Raw genomic sequence first — 27,498 nt, 5'->3', positions numbered from 1 at the left:
CTTCATATTCACACTGCAAAAGGAACCTTGATAGCGCAGTCTGTATAGTGACTGGCTATGGCTGGACAACCAAGGGGCTGAAGTTTGAGTCCCGGTAGGGTCAGGAATTTTTTCTTCTCCATGTCATCCAAATCAGCTCTGGGGCTCACCCAGCCTCCTATCCAGTGAGTACCAGGGGGCTCTTTCCCCAGAGGTAAAGTGCCCGGGGCGTGAAGCTGACCACTCAGCTGCAACTAGTGCCTTGGTCAAGAAAACGTAGGTTTATACATCGACTCCCCCGTATGTCTTCATGGCATAGTGCTTAATTGGTTAAGCACAGGGACAACTTTATATTTCAAAACTGCATTTTTTCAGGCAACGTATGTTACTGACTTGGTTTATTGTTGGTTGGTTTCCAGTGGCTGCATTTGGGATCTTCTAACTCATTTCGCTTTTTGCTTCCCATTTGAGAACACTCAAATTCTTGCTTTGTTGCATCACGATTAATTAATAATAGAAGTATTCGAAGTGAATGATTAATAATGTAATTATGAATGTGAACTATGGAAGTGTTGCGGGTAGCAAATATTCCTCATCTAGCTTTGTTATTAAACAGGATGATAATATAAGAGTAAGACATATCAGGCAGAAGCTTGTGTAGTTGTATATGATTAGGTGCGCTAGGTGTAGGCAGAGTTAATAAATTTTTTGTAAATTTATACATTTATATGGAAATCTTGCTTTTATTCATAATGATTCATGACATAATGTTTTAACTTCAAGAGCAAATACCCGAGGTCTTTACCAGGCAGAAATATCATACAAACAAAGGTCCAGTTCTCAGCAGTTATGGAACAATGATGTCTGAAATGTAAGAATGGTTTTTGATGTACATCACAGTAATTTCATATAGTCATGTGCTTGTATGACTGAACTGAACCAGTAGATACTATGTAGTACTGTGTCTCATGACATGCTGTGCATGTTTTATGTGTAATTAATACCTTTTACATTTTCAAATGCTGAATATGCAGAGTTGATGTACATTTAAAGGTTTTATAGTGGGATTACATATGCTGCTGAATACCAGCAAATTCTAAATTGAGGAATCCTGTGGTGATCCACAATATTGGCCACCCACATCTCCAGACTTCATCCCCCTTTGTTTTTTATCTGTGGGGGCACATGAAAGATCTAGTGTACCAGCAAAAGTGGAGACAGTGGATGCATTACTACTTCACATTTTGGGTGCTGCAACTTCAGTTAAGGACAGTTCTAAGGAAGTGATGAAAGCTACACATACAATTCACAAGACACGTCAGAGTAAGAACTGAGGCTGAGGATGGTCATTTTGAACAGTTATGTAAAGTCAGGAATTGAAACTGCATACATAAATATTTGCTTGGACATTCCAGTAATGCGAAATCCATAACCATTGAGAATCAGACCTGCGTTTATATGAGATTTCTGTCTGGGAATTACTTCAGAAATTCTGAAGTTAAGACATTAAGTTGTGAATGACTTTGTTGTGATGTAATTTTTACACTTGTTGAGTGGGAAGGGTATTTAAAAAAACAGGAGCAATCATATAGTTATGTACTGCCTGATAATATTAAATCTAACTGTTGAAAGTATGTGAACTAATTAATAGTAGAAATAATAACAACTTATAATGGGTGAATGAAGAGATAATATGGCTAGCCTACAAATTTAGTGGACCACGTTTATGTGAGTGAACTGTTACTAATGAGTACTTTTCCTCCAAGTCCTTGACTGTGTTCATTTACACAGGCATATAGCAAAACTGTTTGAGTTATACATTCCTATATTCATTTGTTTCCTCGCCCTCCCCCTGTGCTTAATTGTAACACAGGGGAGTGATACATTTGAAATTTTGGGCAAAAGAATAAACGTTTAAAAATGTAATGTTTGGATTTAATTTTCCGATTCTGTTTAGGCTTTTAAATGTTGTGTTATGCAAAAGTCATTTTTATAACATACCGTTGTGTAGTACAAGTATGAAACATATGTATGTAACATATATATATATATCACATTTAATGGTAGTAAATCACAATGCGGACTGTGTGTGGAGGCTGTAAGAAAGTGTATGTCAAAGGCAGCATTACATGAGTAAGAATGAGATATACAAGATGTATTCTAAAACTAAGCTCCATTTTACTGTTGAACATACATTTTGTTCACTTTTCAGTGTAGTCTCCTCTCGGTATACAAATTTTCCCATTGGTGCAGAACTTAACAAACATTTTAGAAATTCTTGTAATAAAATGTTGCCCCATTGGTAAGTTTTATCCCAGTATACTTTTACATTGAATGATATAGGGTGCTTGAATTGAATCTTATTTCATAAAACAGTGAAAAATCAGACAGTACCAATTCAGGAGAGTAATGCTAAAACAGTGTTGGATTTGAGTCTCTAATGGCAGTTCAATTTGGAGACAGCCCAGTATTTCAGAGGCTCACATCACTTCCATCTTCAGGGTGAAAGAGTAAGCATTTCTGCCTGCTCACTTGGTTTTGAGTTTGGCTTACTCTTCAGTCCTGAAGCTGGAGATGATATTGCAAGATGACAGCTACAGCCAGAATATTGGAGTCAGAGAAGCATCACAGAGAACAGGAGCCATCAAGCACAGAATCATTGGAGATAATTCCTGTTACTGGAGACCATAACCAAGCAATGACCAGAAAGACTTGGGATGTGCTGTAGCTATTTACAGATTGTGAAGGAAAGTAAAAAAGTGTTGCAGTTATATGTATTTAAGAGTAATAGGTGTCCATTAAATTCAGTCATCAATCCAAACTGTATCTAGTTATTGACCAGTGACAGGATGTTCTTCCAAAACATGGACCTGTCTCCAAACTACATAATGTTACAATCCAGAAGACTGTACTCTTCAAGGCTAAAAGGGAATCTGATGACTGCACAGCATTCTTCAGTAGTAAAATTCATAGCAGGAAATGCCTCAGATTGTCTCCATATTGTGATCGATGGTTAAGGTTATTTGCACCAGGAACTGTAAAAACAGACAGAATGGAACAAACTAGCCAGCCTTTGCCAGGTACATTCAGAACATACTGCCACATAGTATGGAGACAGCCTTTATGTTGTTGAATTGATCTAGTGATCACTTATACCCCCACAACTCAGAACTGCAAGCAGTTACAGTGCCATCACTGATTGCACACTTTACAAACCACTACAGCACGTGCAAAGCCTCAATCTTTTATAGTTTTCCAGGGTGGTTGCTTGATAACAGCTCTCAACAATGTTGATTATTCAGCTTTTGCGCTTATGCCATTGCCTGTTGGCTAATACTACTGTACAGAACTCACTGCTCTAGCTGTTCTGGTTATAACATCTCAGCACAGAGCACATAGAAAACATCCCATTTCCAACAGTAACTCTGTTGTTGCATAAATATTCGTTGCCGCAGGAATGTGTTTACTGAACCATTGCCCAGAAAAGGTTGCTGTTTACAGATTACTTAGAAATGGGTCTATACATTACAGTACTTTTTGAATGAACCTTATATGCACAGTAGAATAGAACAGAAAAGCAATGTGTTATATGTGCGAACTAAAGTGGAATATTTCAGAATAGAGGAGGAAATAAATATGTGGAGTACATACCAAAGCAGAAACACCAAAAAGATCACAAATAGTTTGTTTCATTACCAACTTTTATCCAAACATTGTAGCCAAAAATTACTTATCCTGTTTTATTTTGCTTCTGTTTGATAACCTTCAGTTTATTAAAATCATAAAACCTAAAATTAAATATCTTGTTCATGTATATTTAATTAATAATTACCATCATTATTCATTCATGTTTCCATCAGAGTGGATGGTCTGAAATGAAGACATTAGTCAAGATCTGAAAGCAAAAATATACTAGAAAAGTTGGTGAAATTGATACCATGGCACAGGTATGTGTTAAACTTGAATGACAACAGCATTTCTCTGAGTATATCAAGGATAAAGATGTTGAATAAATAAGTGCTTGGGAGACCAAAGGAAACTTTGAGAAACAAAGTGAGGGAAGATATACAATTGAGAACAGGGAATGAGGACACAGGTACAAGAAGAATATTTATGGAAGGACAGAAAAACAAGCAGGCCTTATGACAAGAAAACCGACACTGGTGCAGATGTCAATAGATAATGATGACAATGACGACAGTGACATACTGCAACAATAGTGCTATTTAGTAGCATCATGGGAATTTCTTGCCACAAAATAGGTCTGGATAAAGAATTAACAGATGCCAAGAATTGACGGAGTTCATAAAGATTTTAATTTCTGTCATATTCCACACATTACAGAGTGAATTAGTCTACCCATATAAAACCATGAAAGTATTTTGAAATGTTTTGAAGAAAAATGGGCCATCATCGTTCTTTTAACATGCTATTCTCATATGCAGGTTGCCAGAAATGTAATAAACTGACTAGCTTGAACCACATGCATTTTGTATAGTGACTAGTAGATTTAAGTATTTCTGGACACCTGGCTGTATGGATTATTCAATATAGGCAACACACTGAATTATAGCAATGATTTCTACAGAAATATTATTTATGGCAGACTTACTAATTATTTTTAAGCATTTTTAAAGACTTTTTATGATCATAATAAATATTGATGGCATATTTATCATATATTGAACTTTTCTTTACAACACATTGCCAGTGTATATTTTCCCCAGTGAGGGCACATATGCTTATGAAGTATCCCACACCAAGGGCCACAAAAGCCCCGTAAAGTTTGTGGAGGTTCATGAGAGGTTTGTTGCTATCTTCCTCTTTTGGTGTGTTATCTGCTGACGTGATATTAAGCATCACATCGTTGAGCCATTTCTTGACAAGACCTGCTTCAACAATGCAACGCAAGAATCTATCCATGTGAGTCTTCAAGGGTGAATTTTTCTGAAGGCCAATTGATATAGGCATGTGAATTACACAGTCATGCATGATATGGAGGTTCCGTTCTTTTGATTCTTGATAGTAGTTGACGTCTTTCTTAGTTTCAGCTTGTTTCAGTGCAAGTTGTCTTCTAACACGTAAGTATTGTAAAAAATAAATATTTTCGTAGTAAGCAAACTCTCCTTTAGCCACTCTTTCCACTGCAAGATCAGAGTCATAGATGACTTCAAACTTGAGTCCAATTTTTTGTCCAGAAGTGTCCAGTGAAGTAAGAAAGAATTGCTTTATATCTTCACCCCAGCCTCCACAGGTAATGTGGTGGTCTACCAACTGATCCAGCGTGTCTATGGTGACCCTTTGAAATACATATACATCTATAACATATTAATAATCTGATAAGTAAAATCTAAGAACACTGTATTCTTCACCCTTGTCTTTTCTCTAAACTCTTCTATAAATTCTCCATATGTTTCTTGCTTCATGTTTGATCATGTGCTCCATGATTTAAATTTACCGTATCCTAACACTATCAGACATGTTAATTTAAGCATCTGTTATGCCTGATACTTAAAAAGGGAAGCAGGTGATATTTAATTTCAGTACTTCTTACTTGAGAAGGTTTGTCAAATTCACAATGACATGTTAAAATGCATCTGTTTGCTTTGTCATATCTGTTCACCTGTATGCATGTAACAACAAGAGAACTGTTAAATTAATTTTCTTGAAGTTTGGTAAAGGGAGATTTACTAAAATTTGTTACCAACAACCCACTAATTAAAAGCCCACCATTAACCTGTTGTCTTGGGCTGCCTCAGTCAATTCAAAAGCTCTTACTGTGACATCCAGTTTTTTGTTTTAATTTGTTTTAAATTACTTCATATATTGTTACAGCAGAATCCCTTATACTGAGATACAGTTGATCTGAATATAACAACATAAATTGTTGAGCCACAGCATTTTCTTTATTGTTTATAGAGAGGTTCACAAAAATAATCTCCAACCCTGAAAATGTGTTGAGTAGTTCCCTGTCCAACTCTATGTTAAGATAAAGTCTTTCGGGATGTGATGCTATGTAGTTTGCTACATAGGTATCAACACTAGAGGAACTTTCAGAATGAAACCATGGAAATGGATATCAGGTTACAAGATGTCACATCTCCTAGGACCTATAATCTTAATATCTACCACTGTGAAAACATCAAATCTCACTTCTCTGGATTTGTCACTCAGAAGTATTTTATTTCCAAGGAAGTCCAATCCATGGCAGAACCTCAAAATATATGAAATTGTGGCGATTACTCAGAATTTAGACAGTCATGTAACACTTCATCTCTGCATATATAAATATATTCTGTTTTATCTTTAAACCCCAATTTGATCGTAAGACATTAATTTCTTAAATCTCTGTTTTCACTGTGAGACCGGTGTTAAAACATCGTGTATCCAAAACGGAGTGTGATTTCACATGCAGTGGGACTATTCAGTCAAAATAATATGGGGATTAATAGCCATGGCCAGCATGACCAGTTAAAAGAGGTTGTAGTGTATTTATTATTCAGATACTTAAGGTCAAGGTGGGCTGCATTTGAAAGAAATGAAATTGAAAGGTAAGAACAGACCTACGCTTAAACAATGAATGGCATAGCTCTTCCATGACAAAGATTACACACCTGGGAGTTGGGTTAGTGAGAATTGCAGTCATGCTTGCTCGATAAGCAACCACCAGGAGAATGCAGTAGATCCACCAACATCCAGTCAGGACCCGGAGCGACCAGCCTGATGGAAGCTTTGGGAGGGAAATCAGTAGGAGCATACCATATGTGTATAAAATTCCATTTTCTAACTCACTGAACAAATAAAGACCTTTACCAGTTTCCTTCCCCTCTTCATGTACATGTACCATTTTGCTGTCATTCGCTCTTCCTCTTCCCTGTACCATGACGATATCATGTGTCTGCACATCCACTGTAGACACAATGTGGTGGTGATAGCTGGCCAGAGCATAAAACACAAATCCAGCCAAAATCATAGCCACAAGCACTGCAGCCCACATCACAGGCCTGAATGAACACAAAGCAGTACAAGATGAAGTGGTAAGATGGTATGGGTGAAGAATATACTTTTTCTTTGTTAACTCTGGTAGTCAGCAGTCTGCTTTATGATAGTGTAATGTTCTTTTATACAAAAACTTCATAGAATGGCATTAATAAAAAAACTCCCTGGCATGTAGTCTGCAAGCGAACTATACCGACTGAGCGACCGCTGCTTGTTGGGAAGTTAGTGCCAACTTTGAGGATAGAGGGTGTCACGTGGTCAGCACAACAGATCGCCATGGCCGTTGATCTCGGTTTTCTAGACCAGAGCTGCCATTTCCTTCAAATAGCTCCTCAGTTATCATCATGAGGCTCAGTGGACCCCATTCCAGATTTCTCAGAAAAACTGGTAGCACCAGGAATCGAACCTGGCAACTCTGGATCTGTAGGCAGGAACTCTGACCACTAGACCACAGAGGCGGCCAGTTTAATTAAATGTCAGATGACAGCCAGTGTCATGATCCTTTTAGTTATATATCCTGTGATAAGGAAAATTATATATTCTGTAATTTTGGTGCTGAAGTGAATTTCTGCTGTGACAGCATTATTAACTGCCTTCTTACGTTTTTCTTTGCACAGGAAGCATTTTATATTTTCACCATTTCCTGATCCTTCAAAATAATACATGCACCCTTCCACAAATTTTCTTCACAAATTACCATGAACATATATAAAAGAAGAATGCCTTTATGCTGAATACCTCAGCACAGAAAGGGTTAACCTAAGAATGAATTAATGAATCAAGTTTACTGCCACTTTCATAAACAATTACCTGCCATCTGAGTGTTACCTGAAAGGCAGAATCAGTGTCATCCAAGAATTGTCAGTGAGTGATTCTGGGGTGAGAAAAGTGAGGCACTGTGTGGTGTAAGGGATGGTGAGATCCATGAGTTCCAAATAATATGGTATGTAATATAAATTGCCCAGTGCAACATCAGCCTCTCCGCTCATCACTTCTCCCAGCAGGCCTGAGTATGAGCCATTCAGCTGTTTGCGGCCCCATTGTTCCACATCTGCATTTTCTGCTTCATACACATCTGGATGGAAATTCATTACAGTTGCAAGTGTCCTTAGTACCTGAGAGACAGACAAAGATGAAAAGTGCATAATGTTTTAGACATGTTTCATGCACATTCAGTATTTCATAGTCACTGTCTACAAAACAATGGAAAAGGCAGTATTTTCCCTAAGTACTTTGGTTTCCTCTTGTCATGCATGGTTCCATCAGTGCTTACACTTATCTGTCACCATTCCTGAGACATGTGATATGTCCAAGGAAAATGACATATTATCAAAACCTCAGTTCTTCACTCTGACTTGGCATCCTGCCAAACTCTGAGCAAACAAATTAACTTTTATAAAAACATGTATTTAGGTCTTTACATGAAGTAGCTAGTTTTATGATGCCAAATTTTAACCAAAATTCAATTTTAATGATAAATTTTACTATGGAATTTATGCAGGAAATATAATCATATTTATTTAATCCAGAGTTTAGTTTTTTTTTTTTCCTGTGGCGCTACAGCCACAATTTGGGCCTAGGCCTACCTCCATGAAACTCTCCATTTCACTTCGGTTTACTAGATCTTACACATACGGTAGGACTCCTTGGGCGAGTGATCAGCTAGTTTCAAGGCCTCTACCTGTAGACAAACACAGAAAAACGCACACAAACATCCATGCCCTAAGTGGGATTCGAACCCATGATCCCGGCTTCCGAGCAAGCGAAGACAGTGCATGCCTTAGACTGCTCGGCAGAGTTGAGTTTTTACATGTAGATATCTGCTCGTTACCATGGTAATTATTATTTGCTGCTGAAAAAACGTTCCAAACAAGTATTGTTATCTGCTGCTACTGATCTATTCTAGATGAGTGATTCTTAGTTTATTTAATTATAATGTTTCAACCATACACATCATTGGGAGGACGAACAAAAAGTATTTGTCCCTTCCAACATGCACATTCCAAGGGAATACTCAAGACAGCTGAGAAAGCTGTGAAGTCTTTGGTCATCAAAGACTGTAATCTCCACATATTTCCTGCTTTTCTAATTTACAGAATGAACAATAGACACACCATAAGCAAAATAACCTGGAAATTGACAAAAGACTTCGGCTTGTTACATCTCACCACATTAAATTCTCACATCGACTACAAGTCGTATGGAAGAAATATGACCCACCTGGAATCCAGGGAACAGCTGGTTGGGGATCTCACTCTTCTTCCTCATGAAGAGAATACTAAGTGCATGGTGTCCTAAGGGGCTGACCAGCAGTCCATGCATTTGCCCAAAAGAACAGAGCATTGTCATTTGTGCAAAATGTCAAAGAAAAAAAACAGTGTTCTACTGCAGGAAAGGTGACTGTGATTGTGCTGATTCCGGTGTATTATTATGTATTGGATCTGCATCTTTCTTGAATGAAGTTTTACAGTCCAGGTAGGAACATTTGACTGATAATTAGTAATGAATGTCAAATATGGATAGATCTTTTGAGTATAGCTTGGCCATGTTCCAAACAAGAATTCAAACCTGTTTTTATATAAGTATTTACATTATAATGTTGTTATTTTGCTGCATACTCTTTAAGTAATATTACTGTGGTGCAAATAAATGTGTGAGGTTCATCCAGAAAATTCTGTTCCTTCTTTTAATACTACGATATCAAAACTGTAAACCACTACACTACAATGTCTAGCAAGTTTATTCTGCTCCTAATGTTATGATACACTTTCTAACGAATTACATTTTCTGAAAATGAAAGAAATAAATTTGAATAAAACTGTATAACAATTAATTTAGAAATGTCCATGCAATGTGATGATCACCCATGCACAATGCTGCAGCTCTATCATGAGTTTATCCAAAATGAAACATGTTGTAGTAATGCTTTTGTAACTAGATACAGGTACTCTTATCTATATAGTTTATAAACTTAGATCAATTAATTATATACATAGCAATGTGTAATTATAACGACTTATATACACACTCTACATGTTTATATTTTTGGGTAGCTTTGTGATATAAAATTATAAAATGGTCTGTGCAAGAAATGCAATAAATGAAAAACAAATGTTCTTGTTCCAGTTTCCAACTATTTTTGAGAACTGCTGACATATACCTCTATCTCAAGTCCCCCAAAGATAACGGAACCACTGCCTTCCACTGTGCCATCCATCCTAAGGGGAGGGGTTGCCAACTTGGTGCTTGCTGGTATATGCTGGAAAGTAACAACCTTGAGCTGTTGTCCTCTCAGGTCCAAGGTCTTCTCTCTAAACAGATCAGCCCCAGAATGGAATTTCCCATGATGCCACGTGTCCAGGTGATGAGGGATAAAAGTTTTATGGATGGGTGATGGAAAAGGTACCGTACTGATATCATACCATGAACGGATAACCTGGTGTCCTATGAGAACAGATGTATGATGTCTTCTATGCTGGCGCAAGAATACGACATTCACAATTTTTTTCCAGAGATAATGTAGATTGGGGTGGAATAATCGGTTGTCATACAGTAAAATGAACTTGGCTCTTGTGTCAAGTACTCTGTGTCTGTAATAATATTCAGAAACAATCATTAATGAAAACATAATTAAGTTTCTCATAAATTATTGCATACCTTTAATTCATATTCTAAAACATATTGGCCCTCAAGTTAATCAATATACAGTGGGAAGAGTGGAAAGATGTAATCAAGTGGAGCAGATACATATTTTCTAAATATGTTTTTTCCTTTAACGTTATGGTCTTCTTGGATCTGACATTCTCTGAAATTTTGGTAACTTTCTTTCACGCAACATGCTGTCACAACCCAGAAGACCAGAACTTTAATAATCACTGCCATGAGAACCTCAATATCATTCATGTTTTCCTATTTTACATGTCATTAGCCTTAATGTTCATTTATGCAGTATAAATATATTATTACAAAGCTAATCACTATAAAGATATTTCACTGTAGAGTTTCAGATATTACTTTTCCTTGCATATCATTAAATATTCACCGTACTGAAACATTTTTATGTATGTAGACATTTATGATATAGTATATTTTTATGTAAGAAAATGTATGATGTTTCATTTTTACTGCATGAAACTTAAAAGTTTTGACAGACACAAACCCAAATTTAATTAACTTGTTCGCTTGCAGTATTCAAGATAGATCTTCAGTACCAACTTTCAGTCAAATCTGTTCAATACTTTCAGAGAACAAACTACCCAAAAAACTTTTTTAGTAATGACAGAACCTCTAGTTGGAACAGTCTTATGAATACTGACAGCCACAGCATATCAGAGAAAGAGTATACTTTCAGAGTAAAGACGAATTATAATACTCGTACATCCATTCATAAACAAAATACACAGCCTGACTCAGACTTTATGGAGACTTAAATAAATTATCAGTAAGTTGCAGAAGTGTTGAGATCTTTTTATATGATGCCCTCCACATATGTTTGCAATAATTAAACATCATCTTAAAATTAGTGAAGTCTACATCTAAAAGAGATTAACAGTATATGCACTGATTTCAATGTTTGTAGAGAAGATGGGAAGGGAGGCAGAATGGAAAATTCTTCTCATGATTAATGTTTAGCTAGTCAAATCAAATGGCTGCAAGACAATATATTGTCACATGTATCAGTTACTAAAGATGGGGTTCAGATTGGTAATTGGATGTATTAACAACCTACAGGTTGTAACTACAGTTAATTATAACACTGTTCCTGATTTTCACACTACAAAGCACTCCACACTACTCTCTTCAGTCTATCTCCACTAGTCTTCACAGGTTTATAATACAGGAACTATAAATGTCTCCCTAAATCATACACTTCCAATACCACTGCACTATACCACACATTAAGTCTTCAAATCACACATTAAATCTTCACAGGCTGACTTCCTGTACTCTTCTGTACTCTTTGAGCTTACTGCTTACTTGCTGTACTCCTGCAGCTTATGCTATACTCTTGTGTGCATGCTTCAGCCACTACTACCACTTGTAATTCCCTCGAACGAATTCTGTTACTCTTACCTATATAGCTGCAGAACAGACATGGACTTACAGTAAACACATATCAAGTGATTCAAGTGATTGCTATCCAGCCAGTCTATTGGCATGTTGGTCAGGTCTACAGAAAACACAGCTTCCTCTATTGTTGCGTGCTGGACCAGAGCTGGTGCCTGACAACGTGTTGATCAGATTCATTACAGTATCTTAATAAATGCATAATTAACTCTTCTCAGTTCTAGAAGAATATAGGTGTTAAAAGTTATTTTGATCTCTTTAATTCTGGAAATTTGAAGAGAACAGTATTCACTGATAATATTGGCAAATGTTGTGCTAAAAGTTAAGATACTGTCTTATCTTAAATTTAAAAAAGTGGGAAAGCACTGTGTAATGGGTCTTAAATATATGACCATGACACTGATAATCTAACCTTTTGCAATATTTTATTGATATGAATATTTTATGCAAGTTTTCTTCATATTCTATTACAGTAAGATTGTAAAGGTTTTTCTAGTTGTCTTTCAATATTTTATGTATAGTATTTCATTATCAAAGATCTAATTTTATTACTAACACAAATCTAATTGTGCTATAGATAACACTGCTCAAAGTCAGAAATAATTTTTACTTCTATTTCAGTAAATATTCATCATACCCAAAAATGTCTCAAATAGAAGTTGTACATCTTAATGAGATTATTTTGTATTATTGTATTATACAATTATTTGTATGATGTGCAGTTTTTTAGAATTTCTATGAAGTTTACTTAAGGCTGATTAGACTGTCATACACCAAACTTAAATTTATTTAACAACTTTCAGTACAAAACATTCTGTTTTGAGATACAGATAACAGATCAAATAGTCCTAATACTTAAAAATGTGATTTTTCAGTTTCAGATCCATCTGTCCCCTTACATTAAATATCATTTTATAGTAGAATTCCAATATTCTGTCAAAATGCCCTCTCTTACCTGATATCTGTCAATTGTTCATGTAAACGAAATACACATGATCTAATTCAAAATACCTGTCTCCAAATATGAGGAATCGTGATACTTTCCCTCCATTAGAAATCAACAAAATATAAGCTTCACAGCCAGCTCTTTTGACATGCAAAATTACAGAAAGCGTTCTGTAGTTTGGACTCTGCAAATCTTCTTTATCTTCCACAAGCACCTGTAAAAGTAGATAGTTTAATCACATAGACTCCAGAGTAAGCTACATTAGAAGCTTCTAGATAATCTTTATGGATAACGCAACATAAAATATCTAGTTGGAGCTGAAGTGCTTGTCTGTCCTCTGTCCCTTTATCCTTTAATTCTACTAAATTGTGTCACTGTTTACTCATCATCACTTTCATCATCAATGACAGAAACAGTACTTTATACATTATTAAATGAAGAAAGAAACTGTAGTCAAGTATGATTTCTTTATTCAAGGTGAAAATATAAACTATGTTAGAAAACAAAATGCTCAGAAAATTTTAGCAAAATAGTAATGAAAAAAGTTATAAATATAAGATATATGACAAGCCTCATGATTTTTACAGCTCATCTGGTATATTATATTGTAGCTTATGTCTCAAAGTATGATCTCTGGACATTCTGATATCTATTTGCCTAACGCAGTAGTGTAGTTGGTTGAGGCATTGTGCTACAAGCACCTATGAGGTCATTGATATTTTTCAATTGACCTATTCCTCTCAGCCGCACTATGGCCCTGGGGTCGACCCAGCCTCTAGCTGAAATGAGTATCAAGAATATTCCTGGGGCTAAAGGGCAGTCAGCATGTAAGGCAGACAACCTCACTGCCATCTGTGAGCTGAATATCTAGAAAATGTGGGAACCTTGACATCTCACAACCGTATGGTCCTCCACAGCTTGTTACAGGGATAACTGTACCTTTTACCTTTTTACTGACTACATCTAAAAATAAGACATAAACCATTCTTCTACTTCATTTCTGTTCCACTTCATTGCTCTTTTATTCTCATTAAATTTATATATTATAGCACCCAAAAGTAATATGAATGACAGGTCATAAGATGGTCACTTTATATACAGTAATTAAATACCTTATAATAAGGGATGCTTCCAAGACTTTTGAAGAAACGGCCTCCAAAAATATCTTGTTGATTGTTATCATTGATGATAGCCAAACAGTTGAGCTCCCCAAGCATCTCTGTGACAATATCAATTATAAGGTGCTCCAGATCCTCATTATAGTCAACTTGCTTTACAATGTTGTAAAGTTTCGTTGTACTACAAACAAGGAAAATGAATAAATTACATAAATTATTGTGTAGACTTGTAGAATAAGTTTCTGTTCCACATACTGCTTACCTAATCATGTCTGCTGAACTCTTGTATGCCAGACAAAATGCATACACTGCAGAATGAATTGGTTCTTGGTTTATTTAATGATAAGTTTCATAGGATATGAATAGGAGCAATAACAGGATACTTTAAGACATGATCCCAACGTTTACTTGTTGGACTTGAGGAAATCCAATGAATAATCTTAGTAAGGGCAGCTGGCCTCCCAGGCAAGATTCAAACCATGTAGCTCCTAAATATAAAGCGTGAATACTAATCTCTGTACGATGGCATTGTAAATATTACAGTAATAGTCAGCAATCTTAAAATAGGATGTAAGTTACCAGTCACCATAGAAATTACGTTCATTAGTTTAGGAGTGTTTGTGTTTGCAATATTTTGATCATCCTTAGATCTGAAGAGTACTATCTTCTGGAATTCAATGCTACATACTTCAGTAGAAGTCCATTGACATTTTGGAGGAACACTGTGGACTCTTTTATCAGGCTATACATCATTACATTCACAGTCATTACTGTGAGAAGCTCAAATCCAACACAGCATTACGTCTGGTTTGGATTGGTTTAATTTAGTTCAGATGTTTCTATACTTAACAGTTTCAATGTACGGTATTTTCTGGAGTACAATACATAATATTTTGCTTGGAAAATGCTAACTAAAATCATAGGCTTCTTTCCTAAAATTTTCCATGTAAAATAATCTGGGTGTTTCATACATAATCTCAAAAGTGTGGCATATCACACACTTTGGTGGGTAGTTAGTAACTATATCTACAATTTTACCAGTTATTATTATAAATTAATGCCTAACTTGGCGGGCATATCAATGTTTTCTTTATACTATTACACATTTATGTGTGATTATAGACAGGGTAGGGATTGTATTTTACGTTTATTGATCACTTGTATACGCGGCTCCAAACTACAATTACAGCACCACTGCTAATCTCCACAATTCACAGATCACCACTGCACCCACTAAGGCTTTTTACAGCCTGCTGTGTCTTCAACAGCTGTTCTCTAGCAACGGCTTCTAACAGTGAAGGTTCTTCAGCTTCCTATGCTCATGACATTACTGTCTGGCAAATATTTTAGAATGTATTTTATAACGAGAATTTAAGAGGCTTATAAATCAATAGTTATTACAGTCATCTTTGCTTCCTTTCTTATACATAGAGAGACCTGCAGCTATGTTTCATTTTCAGGCACATGGCCAGTTCTCCAAAGCATATTTATTAATTCACATAACTGTGTTAATAATTGGGGGGGGGCTATTTCAGCACTTCCATATTAAATGCATCTAAACCTAGTACTTCTTTGATTGTGTTAGTGTTTTCAGTAGTTCTTCTAGATTTCTAGGATCAATATTTTCATCGTTTAGTACTACTAGGAACAGATCTTGTTCTTCAGCCGTTCACACCTGTTAATAATTACCTCCGTTCCTTTGGTGGTATTGGATTAAATTGCGCATTATATAAAAAGTTTAAAGCTATCCCTGTAATGGGCCATGAAGGCCCATAGGGTTGTGAGGCATCAAGGCTCCCACATTTTCTCTAGACAATCAGCTCACAGATGGCAGTAAGGTTGTCAGCCTTACGTGCCAGCCGCCCTTTACCCCCCAGGAAGATTCCTGGTACTCATTTTTATTAGAAGCTGAGTCGACCCCAAGGCCATGGTGCGGCTGGAAGGATTAGGTAAATTGAAAAAAATCCACCCCACCAGGACTCGAACCCATGACCTTCCGGCTTGTAGCATAGTGCCTCAACCAATTATGCTATTGCATGCCCCCTTGTGCATTATATCTAGCATTTTTATCTAAATCTGTTAGTACTGGACTCTCCTTTCCTAAACAATGAGCATGCTTGAACATTTTGACAAACATATTCCCTATTTGAATACTTGAACATAATAATTTTTACCTTTTGTTTGACAAAATGGTCTCTTTCTTTATTCTTACAGCTCTTTCCACTCCTGAAGCACCAGTTATGTGTAAATTTTGATTAACTGTTAACAAAAGACAAAGTAATGAAATGAATATGGTCCTATATTTGTGAAACATGGCACAAGACAACTACAATGACTACTAATTTTTTTTTTAAGTTCTTCATGGCTCTACAGAATATTCCTAATTTGCATTCTTAATAAAGGTCATCGCCTAGGAATAATACAATTACTGGATTCATTTTATATTGATGATACCTTGATGAGGTTTTAATATTTCAAAGAGTACAAGCAGCATGTGAAACAAATTATTAATATACAGTGTCTCATTATGGAAAGCTGCTATTTCATTTATATTCAGAGAAGGTCATTAATAGAAATAGAAAAGTAATCTCCTTGCTTATTCTCAATACTGAAGGGGTTACGAACATCTCAGTCTTCTAAAATATGGCTCTTTGTTACAAAAATGTGTAGACATAAAATATAAAACTCATTGACTTAAGATACATATGTTATGTTTGAAACATTTTTTGAGTAACAAATAATAAACAGCTACCTAGAGAAATTAATTTCTGACTCTGGGCAGTATCTGTGTTTGTATCTTCAACAACACCAATTAAGAATACAAAACCAAAATAACAAATTTGGAAGATACGTGCTTTGCATTGAATTAAAATGAAATGCATTAGCAACTGTGAAAATTTACTTGTGTTGTTATTGTAGTTTAATGTCAGTCCCGAAAAGCACTACTGGGATGTCACATCATGCAGTATGGTAGAAATTTACCAGTGTTTCAGAGGAATGAATTGACTCCCTCATCAGGTTCAAAGAATAAGCCAAGCAAGGAAATAGGCAAGAAGCAAGTAGAACCCAGCATGCTTGTTTGCTTGATTGGTAAGGTTCTGAATTGCCTCTTCCAATACACCATAATAAACAATGCTCATTTCAGACTTTCATGAACGATTTTTTAACATGTTGAAATTTCTGTATTAATAGATGAAGTTCCAGTCCCCTCTAAAAAGACTAATAGCTAAAGACTAAAAGGTTTAAATCAGCATCTCCCAGTGTAAGGAGGTTTAAAGCCTTCGTCATCTTAATCCTGCAGTCTACTCCTCTACACCATTTCCAATGGGACTATGTGAAACATATGGCATCAAAAGTGAAAACCGATAAAACAAAGCATTCAAACCAAAGAATCAGACCTGGATCTTCAGATGTTCTCACACACGTCAGACTACCAATGACTACATGCAGAGCAACAAATGAGCTTCGTACTGAACTTCACTAACATGGTAAACTTTAACACTTTCTATTTTGTTTCACTAGGCTTGCCAAATCTTCTGCAGCCAAACTCTTGGTGGCCTGGTAGGTGGGAGAAGCATTGGGCTTTTCTGCCTTTGCAGACTTGCAATTTTCAGCACATTCCAAGATGATCGCACCAAGCACATTTTGGATAGCGCTTATGTTGGTGTCCAAAGAGCCAGGCTGCAAGCGATCTATAAATATTGCCTGTTTTTGGTGTACTGCAGGAGTTATCTCTTATGCATTGTGGAATGTTTCCCACAAGTCATTTGTTACAATCTAAGAAATATTTACATTTTATACATGTTAATAAATGTATATACAAGATATACAGGGCCTATGTCAATCAAGGCTCAGTACAGCACCTTATGTCCTAATTTCTACTAGCTTCCGCTACAACGGCATTCTAGTCATTTGAACGGTCGTATGCCTGACCGCCGCCAAGTTTAAACCTCTTACGCCTTCTACGCCAGGCTTAGCCATGCCCAATATTGCGAACATTTTCTTTCTCATGATGTAGAATGACTTCTACTTGTTGCCTGCATAATGTTCCATAGTCACAAACGTAGGGCAACTGGAAAGCCATGTGCATTTCGTGAACCGGTGTGCGCCTTGGAAAATTGCCAATGGTGCGGAGTACCTTGTTTCGAGGGCGCTTCAATTTCATTAGATGGACATCTGCCACAAATTCCCAATCGGGACAAACAAAAGTCGTTACATATCTAATGAGAGCTTTGTGGAAGGTCACTTTAATGTTAGCGCCTAATCGCTCACTTTTGAATAAGGAATATCTTGTAATAAAAGTTCTGAGGGCCTTAGCCTCGATCTTTTACATCTGTCGTCTCCATGTAATTTTCTTATCGAAGATTACACCAAGATATTTAACAATAATTACAAATTGAATGTTCCGTCCATGCAAGAAACTCAGGAGCCTCAGGAGGTCTCATTCGGTGAGAGACTAGAGACTAGTAAGCCTGTAATCTGTGCCAGCTTCATATTTTGGTGCCTTTCAATGTGGCGGCTGTTGGTGTTGTGGAGGTTGTGAGTTGTACAGCTTATAGACAAAGTTAATTCCAGATGTTATTTACTATCACAGTACACTACATCAGTTGTTTCCACTAGTCAGATTTTTTAAACATGTTTCGCACTATTACAGTGCATTTTTAGGGGCTATCCAGGTTCCAGGTTATGTAAGCCATGCTGCTACAATCAGGTTTTGTGTCATTGACAAATTAATTCTGCCTTATTCTCTTGAAGTTATTTACTGATTTATTTTCTTAAAATAAATATTTTAAAACTGACATCCACATGAAAAATTTACGTACAGGTAACCAGAATTGCAACCAAGATAAATTTTACAGTAACGAGAATTTTACTATTCACATGTGGTGACTTACACGAAACCTTTTAAAAACTCAGACTTAAGAATGACTTTTATAACTCATAGTACAATACGAAATGTGTCCAGCACTTGGAATATAATGATCGGTAATGATATTGGGTGTACAGATGGAATTATGATTCCTGAAAGCTCACTTTTATGTCAGACACCACAAGCATGTGTAAAGTATCAGGAGAAACCACCGTGATTCAGAATTTGCTATGTACATTTTAAATAATGGCCATGCGTATGTTAGAATATAAAGGAGAATCTTCAAATATATCCACATAGAAAAGGATTTGCTATGTACATTTTAAATAATGGTCATGCATATTTAAAATGAAAAAAAAAAATCGTGAGATATGTTGTCAAAAGAAAGTATAAATGTGAAGGAGAATCTTCAAATATATACACATAGAAAAGCAAGTATTCTAAGTGAGAAACAGAAATGTGAAGAAAGTAGTGATTTCTCTTTTATGTAGCATATGGTATATCAAAAATTGATGCCAAGACATTGCATATAAACGTAAAAAATGCCGAGAAGTGTATTCTGTTTTGATATACTTAATGGCAGTTTTATACCAAACTCAAATTAAATGGTGCATAAGCAGTAATAACTTATGTAAAAAAAAAAAGAAAAATTCTGTATATACTTACTCATATATGTGTTTGGGCTGCTAGAGGGTGTAACATTATTTTCCCAAACACACCACCTCCGTAAATTGTTTAGGCATGTGGTCTCTTTAAATAACTTAAATTTAATCAAAATTTGTAAATTCATTTTCTACAAAATCACAATTTTATGTTTGATGGCCCCAGTTTTTGGAGTTAAAATTATATTTGTTGGGCACTAACCAGCGATGAATAAAATCTGTGTAACCATTCAGATGTTAATGAGCTCCACATGTAGTTGACAGACATGGCACTTTAGAAATCACTTTTTTGTATTCAATTCAGTTTTATTTCATCCATGAATCATTATACATGATATGGGACAAGTCAAAGATTAATATTAATACTAATACTAAATAGTAATAAGAATATAATAATACAGAAATAGTATGCCAAATTATAATAAATGATAATAATAATAATAATATAGTAATACAGAGTATACAAGGGTGCTGAAAACATGTAACTTTGTCAAAAACTTTAAGATTGATTTCTTCTTTATCACAGTACTTTCTCATATATACTACCTATATGAGAAGATGAAAAAGATAAATGCAGAGTTGCAGTAGTTTTGAATATGTTAAAGAACACAGGCACATGGTACTCATTCCAAGGACAGATATGGATACAAATGAAGCTAGGACAGTTCAGTGCTCACTGATGTATCTACCTTAGCATTTGAAGATCTAAGAACACCAGTCTGCTTTTACCGGTTCTCACGGTCGCTTGCAGATTTCTTATATTTTTTCTTCTACCCTGAAGATGGAGGCGATATGTTCCTCCGAAACGTCGGTTAACACCACATATACACAATGCCAAATCCCAGAAGACTGCTTTCTTCATCTAAGAATGAATTACAATTAAAATTAATTTTATTAAATTACAATCTTGTGATTTGTTAAATATCCAGAATATTATCCATGTATGCTATTCTGATAATGTTTAGCAAGTGATGAATATAGTGATAATACAACAGCCAATTTGATAATTATGATGTAATATTGACAAATAGCTCTATATGTTTTATTATTTAGACAATTTATGGTATTGTGGCATATTTGCTCAAGCCAAGGACTGTGATGCCAGCAGGGACAGTCATTCCTAGGGAGCAGCTCTACAAACATATCCATTGGTAGGCAACAGATTTGTGGCATGTAACACTGGAGTAACTTATGTGACTGGCCCCAGAGGATGAACTGTAGTAGTTGAAAATATCTTGGGATAATGTGACTAATGTGAACAATTGATGTATTTTATTGTGAAGGTAAAGAATGTATATTATATGATAATACAAAAACATGGCTCCCAATGGAAAATTTTTAACAAAGGTGTATGGCATTTTAATTGAGCGTAAGGAATAGCGAATGGAAATGCAAGAAATTCTAAATGATTTTTGGATAGCTTTCTTACTGTAGTTTGTTTATGTTTCATTTATTAATTTCAAGAGTGACGTAATCTGTAACTTTGTTTGCTGGCTTGGTCATCCAAAATTTATGAATGTGTATTTTTATAAGTCACCTTTACAGTCAATGACTTAATACCCTTCACAGAAGTTATGTCAGAAATAGAACAGCAGCAAGAAGAAGAACGTGAAGTATTGTTATCAATATATGACGGTGATCCAGCATTTAAACATCTTCCTCCCACTACATTTCAGTATAAGGTAGAGGCTTTCAGACTTGAAATGGTAATTATATATTTGGGGGAAATTACTATGGTGTCATCATGATGTCACTTTTTTTTGTTTTATCAATAATGGCAGTATGGAGAAGATGAGAGGCCAAAATCATTCTTGTTGGAAATCTCCTGGGGTTCATCATATCCTTCAGAAAAACCATCTGTCAGCATGGATACCTTTTACAATAAACATGTGTAAGTTATACATGTTAGAATACTAATATTTTGAACAGAGTCACTTTTAGTTAACAAGATCTGCATGTAATGGACAGAAGAAGGCAAACAGGCAAATAATTCAGAAGATCTGACAGTCTTTCAGAATTATAGATCAGGTAGAATGGATGGATTGGTCAATGAACCATGATGTTCAGGTTGTGGAGCAGGTCAAAATACAGTGCATAACATGTAAAAAATGCTTCAGATACCTCTGATGAATAACGTAAGAATGGCTAAGTTCTGTGCCTAAACAGATAATTACCCTTGAATAAGTGACACATCACATGAGAGTTCTACATACAGCACATTTAAACAAAGCTAATAATACAGTAAAAACCCATAAATGAGCCTACATTTTAAAAAGTCAGTGTAAAGAATATAAGGAAATAAAAGTACAGTAAAACTTGGTTATAGCAACATCGGTTTCTGCGACACCTTGTCTATTGCGTCAAATATTCAATGGTACGAACTAATTCCTCATAAAGCAACTGTTTTTATACCTTGCTTAGTACGACATGCACAAATGCATCAACCTCGTATGTAACGTCATTTTCATTCCTGAATTTCTCTGATATCGTGGGAAAGTTCGATGTGTCTGCCCACCCTCACTTTCTCTACTTGCTGACGTGACTGTCCTGGAAGAATACGACCGCGGGCTGCAAGAGGAGCGTGGGTTTTATGCAAAAACAAGGGTGTGGTTTGGGACTGCGTGAATAGTGCAAGAGGACGCGGCAGGTTGTTAACTGCATTCCTTTCCTAGAATCTCGTCTAACAGGACCTCACATTGTCTACTTACCCTATAGTGTTCCTGCCTAAACCCAGAGAAGTGCAGTAGCGAAAACATGGCAATGAAAAGGAAAGTTTTAAGCATTGAAGAGAAAGTTAAAGTGATTCGTGAAATATTGTGTGTATTGTCAGTGAAAAGCGCTGTAATATGTCTTTGATATTACACATTTGGGCAATTCCACGTTAATGTTACGTTAGTCTGTACTTAACTACGTATTTCACTAAAAAATGCAACATTTTAACTCGGTTTTTGGTAGATTTTTACGTGACTAACATAAGGCTACCGTGGAAGTGCCCATTTCGGTTACAACGACATTCGTTTATAACGACACTATTTTTAGGTCCCTTTGATGACGTTATAACCAAGTTCTACTGTACTTGTATTCTACTTGAAATCAATAAACACTGTAGTTACAATCTTCTACATTCATTTCAAATTTATTATATAAATTTAATGTGATAATGATGAAAATCTGGTGTTCTAGTACACTGAAAATTAAATATAATTGAGTGGAATTATTGACCTTCAAGTGAATTTTGGGAAGGTGTCTTGAATAAGTGACATTAAGTGACTGAGGAAACATATGCTGGTTTGTATTTCATATATAACGATAAGACTAAGTAAGTGAGCACTGTTGTAACACATCATCTCATGCAGTGAGAATTTTAATCGGGTTGACAAGTTTACTGCTCCGCCCTTTGTGGCGACTGGTGTACTACATGCTGCAGGACGCATGCGAGTTTTGCTGATGACTCAGCATGCTTGATGGCAGATAACGTTTGGAATGAAGGAAAATAATTAACTTTGTAGAACTATACTTTGCATAATGTTTATATTTTGTCAGCAGTAATCAGCAATTATCAAGGCCATGAGCCATTTGTTCCCAGTTTACAGTTAGTCAGCAATGTGGCACGACATGCTTCGCAATACTTCAGAGCAACATGTATTTGTATATGACACCTACGTGAAATATGGATCTGCTAGAAAGTGTCAGAGAAAATTTCAGTGTAAATTTCGTGATGAAAGAGTTCCCAGCAGCCAAACAATTCATAATTTGGTGAATAAACTTAGAGCAACAGGACTCTTAATAGACAAGGAAAAAAACATAAGTACCAAGTGTTTACTGATTAGGGAGATGACATAGGGACCAGACTTGAACATACACCTACAAAATTACTGAAACGTCTAGCTCAGGAGACTGGAGTGTCAAAGTCTAGTGCAGGAACAGCAACACAGTTGCTGAAGTCTTCTAGTGAAAGTTGGTGTCTGGTGTGCCATAAGTTCAAGAAGGATTGTTGTACATGTGCTTTTAACAAAACAGTTGATTGTGAAATATGTGTACATGCAGAGGGACAGCATTTTCAACACCTCTTCTGATCGGTGAACAAAGGTACGAACTTCCCTTCATTCCAAATGTTATCAGCAAAGTTTGCGTGCGCCGGTCACGGTGAAGCATGGAGCTGTGAACGCGTCAAGTTCATTAAAAACCTCCCTATATTATTAGGTGCACAGTTTGATTTGTTATTCTAGGAGGCACCCTCAGTTCCCCTATGTGCATAGCAAAATATATAATAAATCACCTTACCTTATCCTTTTCTGTTTGCCATTAATGTACCTGCCTTACAGTATCTTGTTTGGAGCTCTGTAATCTAAGGAACTGGTATGAACAAGCATATATATGTATATACCTATGGGGATTCCCATATTTTTAATTTGATATGTGTCACTGTGGTATAATGCTCTGTTATTGTTTGTTATGACAGTGTTCAGGATGTGAAAGAGAGAGTTGTGTCTCAAGTGAATATGGAAGCAGAACAGTATCTAGGCACTGCTATGACATACACACTCTTTGAGTTTGTGAAAGAGAGGCTCGAAGAATTGCTGGCTGGCCAACCAGAGAGCTACATCAGTGATGTGACTGAAAGTGTAGACAGGATAACTATATCTGGAACACAGGTAAAAATCTAAGGCACAGTTTGGAGCAGTAGCATGTGTCTAACAATGTATGAGGGTTGTTCAGATGAAACCTGTTCAGAGCTTATTCAGGGTAAAGCCATAGAGACTGTTAAATATAGCCCTGTTGGATGTTATAAGGCATCCTGTTGACACACCAGCTGATGGATCCCCTCCACAAAGAATGGGCTGGGCTTCTGCTCTAACCACTGCACTACAGCAGTCCTGATGTCTCCTTCCAATTAAAATTTATGGCACATAACACTTTCTTTGGGAGGGAGGAGGGCAGAACACATTGAAGTTACACTATAAGTTGAGTCTGTATGGGGGACGGTTCAACTCCTTGCAGCACATGAACACAGCAAGTCCTGGACAGTGGGGATTATTTTTAACACCCTTTCTTTCTTCCCTCAGAACAGTTCAACATATTCCTGTTAGCCATCTTTCATAAATGAGGTTCGAAATGACATTAAACTCTGTGATTTTAGTCTGCAAGCAAACTATACCGACCAAGTGAGTGCCGCTTGTCGGCGAAGTTTAGTGCCAACTTTTGCGGATAGAGGGTGTCGCGTGGTCAGCACAATGAATCCCCACTGCCGTTAATTTCGGTTTTCTAGACCGGAGCCGCTATTTCCTTAAAATAGCTCCTCAATTATCATCACAAGGCTGAGTGGACCCCGTTCCAGACCCACTACTTCTCCGAAAAAATCTGGTAGCGCCGGGAATCGAATCTGAACCTCTGGATCTGTAGCCAGGAATGCTGACCACTAGACCACAGAGGCGGTACTCATAATGACATTAGGAGAATAATTTTGGAAATGCTCATTGTTCAGTTTGAAAACTGTTATCATCCCAACTATTTTCCAAAGTGCTGATACAGGTCATCTGTTAATGTTAGGATAGTGAAATCTGGATAGAATTGAAAAGGTCAGAGCTTCAGTGAGGAAACATCTTTGGAAATGAAGAATTCTGTCTACTGGGATGTGACACCTTGTAGTCTGATAGAAATTTATTGATATTTTTGAGAAATGTGCCATCTTCAGGTTTGAAGAGTAAGCTGAGCAAACAAACATCAAATTTCTACCAGATTACACATCTTCATAGTCATAACTGTGCGAACCTTAGATCTCACTGTTCGAAAATGTCCATTTGGTATACCTTGAAGAAAATAAGAGCATAGCATTAAGCTAGATCTTATGGAGAGTTGCTGTAAGGACAAGAGGTGGATGAAACTAGCTCAGGATCATGCCCAATGGTTTGCTTTGGAATTAGCAGTGTGAACATTTTGGATCTGCTGCTGTAGTGCTACTAAGCTGTATTCTATACGTTACTCATTTGCTCCTTTGTGATCAGTACCACTTAGACATAACATGCAACAGATATATGGTGTTCTAGTGGATAAGCAGTATCATATTAAGTTAATAAACAGGAGAATTAGTTGTTGCTGATCACAGTGGCTGCATGGTCTAAGGCATATACAGTCTTCATGCCACATTGACACAGGCTGCTGGTTCAAATTCCACCAAAGGTGTGGGTATATGCCTACATGTATTGTGTGCTTGTGTTGTCTTGTGCTGGTAGAGGCTGTACTTAAGGCAAATCCACCATCCAAGGAGTCCTTCCAAACTGTCATTGAGTTGCTAGGAGGAGGGTAGGTGACCCACTAATGCTGCCATTAATACATCTAATTATACAGGTTCCAAGGGATAAATACTACATAATTTGCAGTTATTTACAAATATAATTTACATATTAACACATGATATATTATCATAGAATTCCCCATAATTTGATTAAATTTAGAGGTTTTGCTGAACTTCAGCATTCTTAATACTCTGGTATGGTAGGACAGGTCTCATTGTGGTTGATCACTGAAGCTCGTCTGATATTAATATTGTTAAAGTGTTGAGTGGCTTGTTATTCAGTGATTTGACCTACTGTTTGAAGTGAGTAATGTTAGTGCAGAGCGTCTAAGGAAGATCTCCATGGTGTGACCGCTTCTTGACGGTGGAGGTGTGGACAAAGCTTCTGCATTTCAAGGTCATGGAATGATATTGTGTGCATGACATACCGACTTACATAGGGACTGCAGGCTTCTCATAAGCAATTCCTTTTTGTCAACATTAATTCCCTCTCATCTCACGTATGCATTGACTTACTTTCCCTATGTCAGCTTTACCAACCTGTGTTACCATAAAATATTGCAAGAATCTTGGCATAAGGACTGCTGTTTCAGCATCATTGTGGCTTTCATAACATACTGAGTTCATTTTACCTTGGGTGTTCTGTCATGATACTTTCGTAAGGGGATTCAGTTGCAATTAAATAAGAAAAAGTCATTATAGTCGCAGGTCGTAACAGTAATATTAAAAATTTCAGACATTAGTTCTGAATTGGAGCAAGCCAGAAGGTCTAATCCATAAAGGCTGAAGAAGAAGAATTAGTTCTAATGATAACAACAAAAACCATAATAATAATAATAATAATAATAGAGTAAGTAACCTTTGTTCAGACACGCCCAGAAAATTAGCCAAATACGTGCAGCTTGCAAAGAAATTAAATTTGATGTGGATAGCATTATTATATGTAATAAGTTACCATCATTATCTATGACAAAGGTGATAAATTAGTCTGATATATGCATGCACAGTCACTGAACGTGGCACTGCATTTGTATTAAAACCTGTTCATCTTCTTTGACAGGAACTGGAATCAGCCTCTAAAAAATCAGTAAAAAAGGAACAGCTAAGCAAGGCACAGTGAAGAAAGCAGTGGGATCGTGTAGATGGAAAAGGAGACAAACCTCGGGGTTGGGATTGGGTTGATGTAGTGAAACACTTATCACAGACTGGATCCAAACAGTCTCCTGACAGTGAGCTTCCATCAACACCATTGCCACCACTTAGTTTCTAATGCACATATGTTGTCTTCATCAGCAAACAGTATACAGAATATTTTTATCAGTGATGTATATGCAGGTACTAAACAAGACATTCAATTGACAGTTTAAACAAAAACAAATTCTCCTACTTTTGCGTGCATAACAGAGATATATAATTAGATTGTGTGTTCAATTTTTAAATAGCACTTCTCAGTCCTTTATATATGACATATAAATATATACCCTCCAGTGAATTGTGGATTTATCAGCCTCATAATGTGGCACTAAGTTAGCCTGAAGTAGCTAGCATATGCAACATATACA

At 36.3% G+C, this 27,498-nt stretch overlaps 2 protein-coding genes across 3 annotated transcripts; one reads left to right on the top strand and one right to left on the bottom strand.

Moving 5' to 3' along the window:
- Positions 1–1,242: 1,242 nt before the first annotated feature.
- On the bottom strand, positions 1,243–18,613 carry LOC111873449 (glutamate receptor 1-like). Of its 2 annotated transcripts, XM_023868182.2 has the most exons (8): positions 18,503–18,613; positions 16,284–16,368; positions 14,104–14,290; positions 13,057–13,205; positions 10,139–10,568; positions 7,807–8,093; positions 6,594–6,983; positions 1,243–5,278 (listed from the first exon to the last, which is right to left on the bottom strand). In XM_023868182.2, the coding sequence occupies exons 1-8, from the start codon at positions 18,552–18,554 to the stop codon at positions 4,591–4,593; spliced, it is 2,268 nt and encodes a 755-aa protein (XP_023723950.1). In that variant the 5' UTR covers positions 18,555–18,613; the 3' UTR covers positions 1,243–4,590. The 2 variants fall into 2 exon arrangements, with proteins under 2 accessions (XP_023723950.1, XP_033610990.1); XM_033755099.1 differs by lacking the exon at positions 18,503–18,613 and having other exon boundaries at positions 16,284–16,641.
- A 2,187-nt stretch (positions 18,614–20,800) lies between these two features.
- On the top strand, positions 20,801–27,487 carry LOC111873452 (RWD domain-containing protein 4). Its single transcript, XM_023868185.2, has 5 exons — positions 20,801–20,988; positions 21,187–21,323; positions 21,423–21,532; positions 24,104–24,296; positions 26,997–27,487. The coding sequence occupies exons 1-5, from the start codon at positions 20,907–20,909 to the stop codon at positions 27,054–27,056; spliced, it is 582 nt and encodes a 193-aa protein (XP_023723953.1). The 5' UTR covers positions 20,801–20,906; the 3' UTR covers positions 27,057–27,487.
- Positions 27,488–27,498: the final 11 nt, after the last annotated feature.

The sequence above is a fragment of the Cryptotermes secundus genome, unplaced genomic scaffold (genome assembly GCF_002891405.2).
Source record: "Cryptotermes secundus unplaced genomic scaffold, Csec_1.0 scaffold333, whole genome shotgun sequence".
In the NCBI taxonomy this organism is placed as follows: domain Eukaryota; kingdom Metazoa; phylum Arthropoda; class Insecta; order Blattodea; family Kalotermitidae; genus Cryptotermes; species Cryptotermes secundus.
This window is presented reverse-complemented; position numbering and strand designations above follow the sequence as displayed.

Coding starts and splice junctions, on each gene's coding strand:
- LOC111873452 (XM_023868185.2), top strand. CDS start 20,907: ATGTATTTTATTGTGAAGGTAAAGAATGTATATTATATGATAATACAA. Junction 20,989..21,186: donor ATGGAAAATTTTTAACAAAG/GTGTATGGCATT, acceptor TCACCTTTACAG/TCAATGACTTAATACCCTTC. Junction 21,533..24,103: donor ACCTTTTACAATAAACATGT/GTAAGTTATACA, acceptor TTGTTATGACAG/TGTTCAGGATGTGAAAGAGA.
- LOC111873449 (XM_033755099.1), bottom strand. CDS start 16,423: ATGTTTCACAAATATAGGACCATATTCATTTCATTACTTTGTCTTTTG. Junction 14,291..16,283: donor ACCATTTTGTCAAACAAAAG/GTAAAAATTATT, acceptor CCTTGTTTGTAG/TACAACGAAACTTTACAACA. Junction 13,206..14,103: donor GAAGCATCCCTTATTATAAG/GTATTTAATTAC, acceptor CTACTTTTACAG/GTGCTTGTGGAAGATAAAGA.